Genomic DNA, 12,523 nt, shown 5'->3' with positions numbered 1-12,523 from the left:
CTGTCTCTGTGCCAGATCTTGGACTGAGAGGGAGTGAGAGATACAGTGCACTGGCTCTTTACGAGCAGAGTCTTGGAGGCCTCGAGGCCTCTATGTCTTTCAGAGGTAAGCCCTGTTGATTTTTGAACTCTGAACTTATGGGGACTCACCTTTCCAGTAACAGGGGATGCCCCATTATGTGATGTTTGATGCTCTTGGGCCTTAGGTAGGATCCCTGTGCCTGTGACCTCCCTCTATCCTATGGGTCGCCATGCTGGCAGTTTGGTTTTCATGTGCACTTTTGCTGCTTCTCCATGTGCCTTTTTCTTTTAAGTCTTCAGCTGTGGAAGATGTGTCCTGTTTGTCCTCAGGTCGTTTTCAGAGTCAGTTGCATTATCTGTAGTTGTAGTCTTGGTGTATCCATAGGAAGAGGTGAGCTCAGGACCCTACTATTCTGGTATTTTAGAATTTTTACTTAAAAACTTAAAACTATAAGTAGGGCCATTTAGAAATTCCATACATAACCAAGAGGAATCAAGTTCCAAGTAAATGGAACTCATTAAATTGAAGAGGACTATAAAAGGGCTATTATTTTCATATATTGTATTGACTCTAATAATGAAATGGGTATCATAAGTGACAAATTTATGTTTGATTCTAATGGCATTTTAACATTTGTACCTGCACTTAAGTGACATTTTGCATATAAAAATCAAGCTGTCAGCAAGTGACTTGGTCCTAATATCGCAAAGTAGCTAAACTTTTAAGGAGTAGTAATAAGATAATAGAATTAATAAAGCATCATGGAGAATGAAATTACAATAATATTTCTTATTGAAAAACTTTCTATAAACAAACTCCCTATAGATAATGTTGCATTATGAGTCAAGCTAAAGTATACAAGAACTTGTAACAGAAAAGCTGTAAGATCAGAAAATGTGGTCCATTTGGGGAAATGAGTCCCATTCCTAAAAACCAAAGGAAGTTATCTAGATCCACAGTCCTCTGAAAGGGACCATGAATGGGCTTTCAATGGGGGGTCATGAGCAACATAAGAACACAAGGCAATTTTTCTGCTCCAAGCAGAGAAAAAAACAGTTCTCATATCTGATTTGCTGAAGGAAGAGTACCATAAAAGCTTACAATTCCCTGAGTCCTGGAGTCTGATATTTCAGTTCTGTATCCTCAGCAGTGAACACAGAGCTCTAACTATAGTAGCTATGCTATATATTTTGTTAAATAATTATATACTATTCCCGGGAAGATTACAACAAATTCAGTATACACAAAGAATATCTGCTACAAGGACTGTCCCAGTCTCCAAATCCTTGGGGAATAACAAACCAAAGCAGCAGTTCTCACTGTTGGCAGTAATGTCCCCTCAGGGGACATTCAGTAATGTCTAGAGACATTTTCTGGTTGTCACAAGTCAGGGGAAATGGTACTGGCATCTACCAAGGATGCCACTAACTAGTCAACAATGCACAAGGACATTCGCACAACAGAGAATGCTCCAGCCCCAAAGGTCAACAGCGCTGAGGTTGAGTGATCCTGAGGTAAACTAATTAAATTATAAAACCAACCTGGAATGGCTCCCAACTGAACCTGGGAGACCTGTACAAATCCCACAAATCTCTTCATCAAAGGTGCTCTGCTGTAGATTTTAACATCACACTCTGTTCAGTAAGTAGAATATGAAATACCAATACTCCCACATAAATCTAAAGAAATAACATATTTCCTTCTTAAGATAAAACAAAGTACCTGCTTAGAAAACTTGGGGAAATCTGCCTCAGCATGCTAACTTGGTTCCTTAATTTGTGATCCTGTCCCAGCTTTTGTTGTGTCACTGAAAAGATTTACATGCAGATGGATGGGCTGTATGGTGTTGTAATGGAATTTTCTACCTCAGTGTAGTATTAAGTTAATTCTTGTGAAATTCATAAGGTATAACCTTCATGGTCAAATTATTTGGATTACACAAAGGACTTCTGGGGAGGAGTTCTTCTGATATCGTACAACTTTTAACTCTGAAATATGAACTGTACAGTACGGAACGCATCCAAACCAGCACATAAAATCCACAAAACATTTGTTATGATTTTGGATTATATGTGGACTGAGGCTGATATGCATGTATTTTCATTTCCTAGTAGATTTTTGAAAGTGATAAGAGCCCTCCATTCAGCTCTGAATTGATGGCTCTCCTTGTACTTTTCTGTAATATTCACCAATGTTCATGAGTTTGGAGAGTGAATTCTGGAGTTGAAAGAAAACGAGAAAAAACTGTGCAGAGTAGAAGACATTCTAAAGGGGCACAATCAGGCCAGAAGCATGGTATCTGCAATCGACTGCCTGAGATCACCTAGACTATATGTGGACTTTCCAAATGCAATAAAGTCTCACCACAGTGTCTGATGATAAGATAGAAAATAGCAAGGCAGCTAGAATCCAAGCTTCCATTTTGTAAATACTGTCCATATATATAAATAGGGGCATTGAAATGACAAAACTATTAGGAAGTATTTACCAATGGAACCATGATTACTTTTATGTATGCAACCAAAACCAAAAGTGAGTAAAAACAGGGGTGCCTGGGGGGCTCAGTCAGTTAAGCATCCAACTTCAGCTCAGGTCATGATCTTGCTGCTCAGGGTTTAAGCCCTGCATCGGGTTCTGTGCTGACAGCTCAGAGTCTGGAGCTTGCTTAGAATTCTGTGTCTCCCTCTCTCTCTGACCCTCCCTTCCTCTCAAAAATAAACAAACATTAAAAAAATTTTTTTTAAAAAGAAACTCCGCTTGAACTTGCCATCAATTCTTCTATGGGTAAAGTTACCAAATGACGGTGTGTTTTGTTATTTAGATGAGAGCCCAATTGGATTCTCCTTTGAGTTATGTTAGCAAGGTGACACTGCTAAAAAAGGATTTTTAGTTTTATATCTGACCTTGTATTTTGGTCTCTCAAGTGACTAGGGAGAGAGGCTAAACATCTGGTGGGAGTGGGAGAAATATCTTTTTCGTCTTTGATAGAATGACGTTGAGCAAGCTACCTCTTGCTCAAGCTCTCTGTGTTTTGACTTCCACATTTGTAAAATGAGCAGAATACTAGTGCTCCCGTCATAAAGTTGTCAGAGGACGAAACCAGTTTACACAGGTGCCATGCTGGGAGCCAAGCCTCGCACAGAGAGAGTGCCCTGTCAACACTGTGATTCTCTTCTCTGCCACATTTCCCCATTGGGCTGCTGCCCTTTATCTCTTGCACAGCCTTTAAATCACAGAAAGGGCCTTTCTCTGCTCCTACCTTGGAGTCCTGCAAGTCACTGGTGGTTTTTTTTACTGTCCTTGCAAACCCAGTCTTTAGAACAGAGGCTGGCTCGCAGAAGCTCAGTAAAATAGTATTGCATCACTCTCTGTAAATTTCTAGGTGACATCGACAGCCTGCCCCTTCCTATTCAATCTAGTATCACTCCCTTCTTGTATCCTGCACACTGAAATGTTAAGTGTGTCTCTTTATTTAGACTGACGTGGTCTGTGTTTATCCTTGAGTAAATACCAAGGTTGTCCAATTATTTCCTAGCTGACATAAAGTTTGGACTGGCCTATTCTCAAAATGTGGGGTTAAAAAAAAAAGGAACAGATTTCAAGAAGGCCTTAAGTTTAAACCAGGTCATTTCAGCTTGAGAGGTCAGAATAGAAATCGGATTGCCCACCCCCACAATAATCTTCCCTCTGAAGATCCAGGGGGTGGTAACTCACCCTTTTAGTCAGCTGAGTATCCATCATGAAATTGTGCACGTGTTTTTCTGCTTTGGTAAGTTCTAGCTTCCTCGCCACGACAGCTACCACCAGGGCTGTGCAACCAGCACCCTGAAAATCAGAAGAGAGGAGAACCCCAACAAGTTACTATTTTTGGTCTCAGCCATGGTAAAAAATGGTTTTCACCAAGTACATAAGAAGCTGGAGATTTTTTAAAAAGTAGCATTCCACAACTTCAGTAAATATGACCAAAAGGGCATGGTCCACAAACACAAGCAGCATGCCCATTGATTGGGATTCAAAAACTTGGTTCACATATTTTAAGATCTTAAGAGTGATATTTGAATGAAACATATTTTAATACTAAGAAATACATGGTAAAGGGGCAACTTGCTGAAATTGCAGAGATTTCTTAAAAAACAGAGCAAGTTAGTTATATCTCTGAAAATCTAATAGGAACAAGTAATACATGAGTAAATTAGCATAAATGCATGAAGTGGAAATAACAATTATTCTCTAAAAAATAACACTGCATAATCTTCTCTCAAGATGAGACCAGAGGTCTTCAGCCAAACTGACTGTGATGTGCCAGGAATGAAAAGAGGTGCATTATCTCAGTGTATTCACAACTTCAAGATCACAGGAGGATCTCAATGGTTTGAACCTGGACAACGGACACATATAGTGTTGAAGGTAAGGGATAGTCATCCTAATCCAGATGCTTACCAGAACTAAGAAAGGCATGGGCTACCTTTATTTTGAAAAAGATCACCAGCACTCTTTTTTAAATGATAGGTCACTGTGCTGTTCTCTTGGGAAGAGATGTGAGACACTGTGTGGTACTCCAGGGATTAGAGTTCTCTGCTCCATGATCATGGGCATGAGATGTGTGGTCTTCTTGGCTATAAGACCAGTGATTGCATACAGGGCCAGGTGGCGGGGCTGGGGGACCTCTGGGGGAGGGGGGCGCTAGGCAAGGTCATGCTGTTGCTGCCCCCTCATGGGTCCTGGGCACAGTCGACCTACAGGGTGAGAAGGGGGAGCTACGGAGCTACAGCCATAGCCTAAGGAGCTACTGACAGGCAGGTGAAAGGGAAGTCTGGCCCTCCAGAAGGAATCACACCCCTGAGAGGGCCACAGGGCAGTAGATATTGCCCAACTGTCTCAGTGGACAGAAAGCAATGAAGGCAGGGTTCACCCAGGAGCCCAGTGAAGAGGGACACCCAACAGCATGATATTACAATTGTGGATCTTTCAACAGACTTGAATCTTCTTAGTTTTTTGATTTATTTTGAGGGGGAGAGTAAATCCTAAGGAGTCTTCGCACTGCCAGCGCGAGCCTGATGTGGGGCTCCATCTCACTGTAGGATCATGAAGTGAGCTGAGATCAAGCCACAGATGCTTAACAGACTGAGCCACCCCTAAACTAGTTTTTAATAGCATCGCCTTTATGTTAGCAAAAATGTTAATATGCTCATTGGTTAGCTAGCCAAGAGAGTCTCAAATTCCCATAAGGTAACCTGGCTTCCCTTAAGACAAGTAGGTATGAAAACCATTCATTATAAAAGCAGCTCTGCATCTTACATATGAGGTAGTCTTCATCTCTAGGATCTAATATTGAGGAATGGTAATTACTCCTAGCATGTCCATATTATAATATGTTATGGCTGTATTAAAATTTTATTTCTGTGGTACTTAAAGACAATGTAATATTTAAATAAGCAAGACAGAAAATTATATGCCTAATTTGCTCCTAATTTTATTTTTTAGAAAGGATCCACAGTTGGGAACAAATTTAAGGAGATAATAATCTGTACTCTGAAAACTATAAGACACTGATGAAAGAAACTGAAGAGGACACAAATCCATGGAAAGATATATTATGTTCATGAATGGGAAGAATTAAAATACCCATACTACTCAAAGCAATTTACAGAGTCAGTGCAGTCCCTATTAAAATTCCAATGGTATTTATCACAGAACTAGAACAAATGAGCCCAAAATTTGTAATAGAACCACAGACAAACCCAAATACCCCAAGCAATCTTTAGAAAGAACAAGGCTGGAGGTAGCATGCACCCTGATCTCAAACTATACTAGAAAGCTATGGTAGTTAAAACAGTATGGTTCTAGTACAAAAACGGACACATAGATCAATGGAACAGGATAGAGAGCCCAGAAATAAACCCATGTGTATATGGTCAATTTACAACAAAGGTGGCAAGAATAAAAAATGGGGAAAAGATATTCTTTTCAATAAATGGTGTTGGGAAAACCAGACCACTTTCTTACACCATACACAAAAATAAATTGCAAATTAATTAAAGATCTATGAGTTAGACCTGAAGCCATAAAAGTCCTAGAAGAAAACAGAAGCAATAAACTCTTGGACATCACTCTGAATGGTAAATTTTAGACTTTCTTCAGGCAAGGACACAAAAGCTATTTTAAAAGCTAGGATAACATTAAACTAAAGACCTTTTGCACAGTGAAGGAAATCGTCAATATGACAAAAAGGCAACATATCTACTGAATAGAGAAAATATAGACAAATGATGTGTATTCAATAAGGGGTTAATATCCAAAATATATAAAGAACTCCTACAACTCAATAGCCAGAAAAATCAAATAACCTGATCAAAAATGGGCAGAGAACCCAAATAGACATTTCTCCTTGGAAGACATCCAGATGACCAACACATGAAAAGATTTTCAACATCGCTAGTCATCAGGAAAATACAAATCCAATCCACAGTGATATACCACCTCATACTTGTCATAATGCCTAATACCAAAAAGAAGTAAAGTGTTAGCAAAGATGTGGAGAAAAAGGATCCCTCGTCATGCACTGTTGGTGGGAATGCAAACTTGTGCAGCCACCAAGGAAAACATTATGGCAGTTCCTCAAAAAATATTAACAATAGAACCACCATACAATCTAGTAATTCCACTTCTGGGTGTTTACCTGAAGAAAATGAAAACCATACTTTGGAAAGATATATACATCCCTATGTTTATTGGAGTATTATTTAAGATAGCCAAGGCATAGAAGCAACCTAAGTGTCCATCAATAGATGAACTGATAAAAATGTTGTGTATGTCTATACAATGGAATATTAGCCATAAAGAATGTGATCTTGCCATTGGAAACAGCATGAATGGAACTAGAAGGCTTTATGCTAACTGAAATAAATCGGAGAAAGACGTATACTATATGATTTCTCTTACATGAGGAGTTTAAGAAAAAAAACAAGCATCACAGAAACAGACTAATAAACATAGAACAAACTTGCAATTATAAAATAAATCTTGGGGATATAAAATACATTCCGGGGAATGTAGTAAATAATATTGTGGTAACTTTGTATGGTGACAGAGGGTAACTAGACCCACGGGGATCATTTCCTAACGTATAGAAATGCCAGCTCACTGCGTCATACAGCGAAATGTATATTGTATATCAATGGTATTTGAAATAAAAAAAAATGGCCTTTGGAAGCATACCCATGTGTTCTGTTCACTTTCAAACGTTTGCCACAAAATGTAAACCATTTTGGTGTACTGATAAGGGGCTAACCACAATCAGTGGGTGAAATCCGTGGCCACTCAAGATGGCCATGTATACCTACCCACTCGGGGGCAGCACCTGCTTGAGAAATATAGGATCACCTGCATGTTGCTCACAGGTGCTTGTCAGTCACTGAGTTATGAGAGATTCAAGAGCAGGGATGCTTTCTGAATAAGCAGAGAACGTAAAAATCTGAGGGGCTTCCACTGCTAGAGAGAGCCGTGAGCGGCAATTGGCACTCAAAGTTGAATACTGTTCTCCCCTGGCAGGTGGCCACTGCTGAGATCCTTCTGGAAAGAAATCAACATCCTAACAGGAGTGGAAAATCACTGGTATCAAGAGCCTTTGAAAGTTGATTTTTATTTGTGTTTATTCTTGGGCTCTCTTTTTTTCCTGCTACTGGCCCCTTCCTTCGAGTGTTCTCTAGATCCCCCAAAGTCTCATGTACAAAAATGAGTATCTCCACTGCAAACTGCAAAAGCAAGGGAGTGTGACAATTTAGGAATTACTGCAACTATTACCTAAGTCACTCCACTGTCCTAGCTGTACCCTTTTAATGGTATCTCAAGAGCCACTTAGAAACCTCTTTCTGTTCATACATAGTCACTCCTTTATTTATTTTGAGAGAGAGATGAAGAGCATGAGGGAGGGAGGAGCAGAGAGGACAGAGAGACTCCCAAGCAGGCTCTGTGCTGATGTGGGGGCCTGAACTCAAGAACCATGAATCATAACCTGGGCTGAAATCAAGAGCTGGACACTTAACCAACAGAGCCACCCAGGTGCCCCTCGTTTACTTTTATTTTAATTAGGGAAGCCATACACTTCTATGTCCCCAGGTCCTTAATAAACCATAAGCGGGTTCCATGTGTATAGAAATGGGTTTCAAAACAGCAACTTTACAAAAATAAAATAAATGCAGAGATATGCGAAAGAGCTGGTACACCTCTAAAGCCTTCTAGGTCCAAAGTAAATCCCTGCCAACACTAATGTCATTTAAGTCACTGCATGACACTACTGTCCACTCTCTATTTCCAGGACCATTATGTTTCATCAAATGAATACAAATGAGAGTAAACATGCTTTTACAACATTTTCTCCAAAGTTGTCGTCATCACAATGGATGTGGAAACAGTTGGGATGAACATATGTTACTCTCTGAAATGAAGATCCCTGTATGCCTTTAACAAGATGAGTCATATTCCTTTCACCCAAGTCAGAAAGTGTATCCTGGTTACTTTTCTCCCATTTAGTTTATGTTATGGTGGAAAAACTAAGCAGACCATTGTCTTGTCCCTTCAAGATGCTCAGGCACCTAAAAACTAAATGAAGAAAGCACAGTGTGTTTATGAAGCCAATATATTAAAAGCAAATGTTTAGGTTCCCCTTAGTTGGTGTATCTTCTTTCCTTCTAACAAATTAGATCTTGCAAGAGAGAGAGAGCAAGAGGAGGGAAAGAGGGCTCGTCCATATGCCAGATCAATGTGAAATAGACAAATGACGATATGACCAGAGAGCCTAAGTAGTAGTTGAATACCAACACCTGAAGAGTCTTAGCTACCGCCAAATTACAATACAGTAATTTTGGAGGGCACCTGGGTGGGTCAGTCAGTTGAGTGTCCAACTCTTGGTTCAGCTAGGTCATGCTCTCACGGTTCATGGGTTTGAGCGCCACGTTGGGCTCTGTGCTGCAGTGCAGAGCCTGCTTGGGATTCTCTGCCCTACCTCCTCAAAATAAATAAATAAACATTAAAAGTAAAATACAGTATTTTTCAGGGTGCCTGGGTGTCTTGGTGGTTTAAGAGTGTGACTCTTGGATTTGGCCCAGGTCATGATAAACTCATAAACTGTGAAGTTTATGAGTTTGAGCCCTGCATCGGGCTGTGCTGATGGCACGGAGCCTGCTTGGGATTCTCTCTCTCCATCTCTCTCTGTCCCTCCCCCACTGACTCTCTCTGTCTCTCTCAAAGTAAATAAATAAACTTAAAAAAATTTAAAATACAGTACTTTTCTCCACTCTATATTATATTTCCTCATCAGAGCACAGACACGGTAAGCCATGTTTGTCCCCAGGGTGCTCAAAAGAGAGGTTCGTCTGCCCCCAGGTCATTTAATCATACAATATTGGAAAAATTCAAAATACTACCATAATTTTACTTTAGGTCACCTGGTTGTGCTCATCCTACAAGTACTTTCGAGAAGCACTTTGATAAACCATTCTGAGAGCAAGCTTTTAACAACTGAAGGATGCAAGTCAGTGGAGAAGGGAAATTCCTTGACTAGGATACTTGGGTAAAGGTTTTGATTCTGATGTAAATAAAGCTAGCAAAGATTTAACACAAATACTGAAATGTGTAATTTTCTTTTAGAAATTCCAGAATCCTCACCCTCACGGAGAATGACTAATGAAAAAATGCTAGCATTCAAAATACTCCAGGTGTTATGTTAATTACCTTCCTGTGGCTCCTAAAAGCTCAAACTTGAGTGTGATAGCCAATTTGTTTGACTAACAGTGAGTAAAATTTATCAAAGTATAGTTAATTTGAAAAAAAATCATGTTTTTTCCTGAAGATACATCCAAATTAATAAAATAGCATTAAGACTAACTAATATTTTTCCTTTAAAAATATCAGTTTATGCTCCAAGAAGGTAAAATAAATATTTGAAAGTACTGCCCATTATTCTGTCCCTGGGCTTGAGTGACTCAATATATAGAACAATAAATACATTTTAGTGCCCTTGTCTGATACAAATATTTTTTCATGAAAATTCTGGCAAATAAAATTCTCTAAAAACACTCAGCTTTATGATTATATCCCACCAGAATTCTGCAAGATCTCCTCGGGTCATGAAAATCAATGACAGTCAAGGTAATTTTGATGAGAAATGCCCCAAGTTTTTCAAAGACAAGTTGGTACTTGCTGATAAGAGGGCAGAGGTCAGGTAAACGGTCCTCATCCCATGGAAGAGGGGAGGTGGTGTGTGTGGGTTTTTTGAATTCAGTGATAAAACCGGTACCTGGAAAGCCCAAGTCTCCATCAGAGTGATTTGCTTGTTCAGCTCATTCCTGTACTTGGATGTTGGAAGGAAAGAAGTGGCACCTAACTCTGGTCATCAACAATGAGTCACTCCTGGGCTTAAATTTCCTTATTAGCAATGGGGCCAGCATGAGCACACGTAGTTTAGAGACAGGAAGGGCAGCCTTGACAACTAAAAATGCTGATAGTTGAGAAAACTTAGGTGGAAGTGTGGCATCTACAAGTCAAAAGCTAGAAGGTCACAACAACTGCCACCTCTACTTGCCTGTGCTTGGGAGAAACCAGAGGTCATCTTTCTTAAGAACTTTGGCAGAGAAATGAAGGTCGGCTCAGGGCAGTGGTGGGGAATTTAGCCTTAGGACTGAATAGGCCCATGGTCCCCCTCCTGCTACCCTGCACAAGAGAAACTATCCTAAGAATTTAAAGATAGGTTCTCCTCACTGAGCCTTTATTTGATGAGATTCATTGAATACACCAGAAAGACCCCAAAAAATAAATGAAAAGTAAATTAAAAATTTCTTCTAAGTTACTATTTGATATTAAACACCTGATGTCAAATTGTGTAACACACATAAAAAGGATCCTAGGTTTTTATTTTATTATTTTTATTTTTTTACTTATTCTTACATGCAGACTAAGAACTGGCTTTATTTAGTCTAGTTTCTCAGGGTTTCTATATCCATTGGCAGGGAGAAGAAAAATCCTTTAATGGAAAGATAGAAAGTAGCAGGATCTTAGGTTTAGCCCTCTGGAATACCAGTCATTCTCCTTATAAGCTCTTGTTAATTTATGGCTGTGTTTTGGAATACTCTTGAACTACGTGGACAGTGTAGTGTGTAATCCTACCCTTCGGGATTAAAACTGCTAGCCTCTGACAGTTGACTGAGCCGCCTTCAATCAAGGCTCCTCACCACTGGGGTAAATTGATGCTGACAGGATTATTATCCAAAGTTCTCATCCTAAAGGGGTATAAAAATTGACGACTATATCGTTGTTCCCAGAGTAAAATTTGAAAGATTCACTGGTGCCATGATCTTTCAATTGTTATGAACTACAGAAGTGGTTGGGAAAAAAAACCCAAATCACACTTCTGAAGTGGACTCACGTGTGTTGAGGGACTCATGAAATAAATACATGGGGGACTCTCTGGAAGTCCAAGGGGACCAGTTATCACAGACCAACCTGTGTCCCTCGGATAGGGCAGATGATGCTTCATGTTTAAAGGTAATTTTGCCAGAAAATCTGGTCATCCATATTCTACACAAAGGCCCAAAAGAGATGCCATCAATTCTACAAAAATGGAGAAGCAAAAATTGCAAATGAATGAGGGACCTTTGTTCTCATATGAGACAGGAGGTACTCTTTCACCAACGAGGCTGTATTCTCCTCTTGAAACGATCATCTGTGTTTATAGGTAAGGGGAAATGAGAGCTTCCAGAATGTGTTTTGTCTAGATGTACAGATACGAAAGGGCAGACAGGATAACTTTTTAAATGCTAAGCAAACAATTCCCTTCTCTACATTGAGATGGAGATCATGCGAAATCAGATCTAGCTGACAAAAAGCAAAGACACAAGGCTCTAACAAGGTTGTCTGCTGGCTACCTTCAGCCAACAGAATAAATCCATTGAGAGTTCATGCCATTGGTTATGGTGATATCCACACTAATGAATCCTCAGGTCCATTGGTATGACACCAAAGAGCAAAGACAGAGGAGTAAGGAGAAACAAGGAATTACAACCTTCATGGTTTTTCTCTGGAAGGGTGATGAGTGACTATTATAGGATCCTAGGATTTTATGGTTTTAAAATACTATCCAGGAGAGAGAACGAGATCTTTGTCTCCTCAGCTTTACTAGCAGGTAGGTCTTGGTAAAAAGGAACCTTCTGCATGATTTGCCTAATCTACCACAGTGTAATACCTGTTCATACACTTCAGTATCTACGATCCCATTATTTTAGCATTTCCATCATCATCTATGTTGATATTGTAAATGACATTGTAAAAAGTATGAGAGAAGCTTTGCATGATTGTCTCAGATTCACAATTGACATTTCAAGGGAGGAGAGGTTATTTTTTGATATGGCCACTTGTTTCTCTCTTAGACATATTCTGAAAAACTCTCTCTCCTCACCTTTTAACAATATATTTCTGCCCAAAGCACTGCAGATTAATCTTAATGTCC

General features: G+C 39.6%; 1 protein-coding gene across 2 annotated transcripts in view; it reads right to left on the bottom strand.

The window, feature by feature from the left end:
- Positions 1 to 12,523, bottom strand: part of KCNN2 (potassium calcium-activated channel subfamily N member 2) — a 215,890-nt gene that overhangs the window by 19,717 nt on the left and 183,650 nt on the right. For both annotated transcript variants that reach the window (XM_039254648.1, XM_039254650.1), the window contains one exon: positions 3,736 to 3,846. In XM_039254648.1, coding sequence (XP_039110579.1) covers positions 3,736 to 3,846 — 111 coding nt within the window. The remainder of the gene's footprint in view (positions 1 to 3,735; positions 3,847 to 12,523) is intronic.

Source organism: Hyaena hyaena, unplaced genomic scaffold, assembly GCF_003009895.1.
Source record: "Hyaena hyaena isolate Hyena2069 unplaced genomic scaffold, ASM300989v1 scaffold_499, whole genome shotgun sequence".
NCBI classification, from domain to species: Eukaryota; Metazoa; Chordata; class Mammalia; order Carnivora; family Hyaenidae; genus Hyaena; species Hyaena hyaena.
The sequence above is the reverse complement of the archived record's forward strand: the minus strand, read 5'-3'. Positions and strand labels throughout refer to the sequence as shown.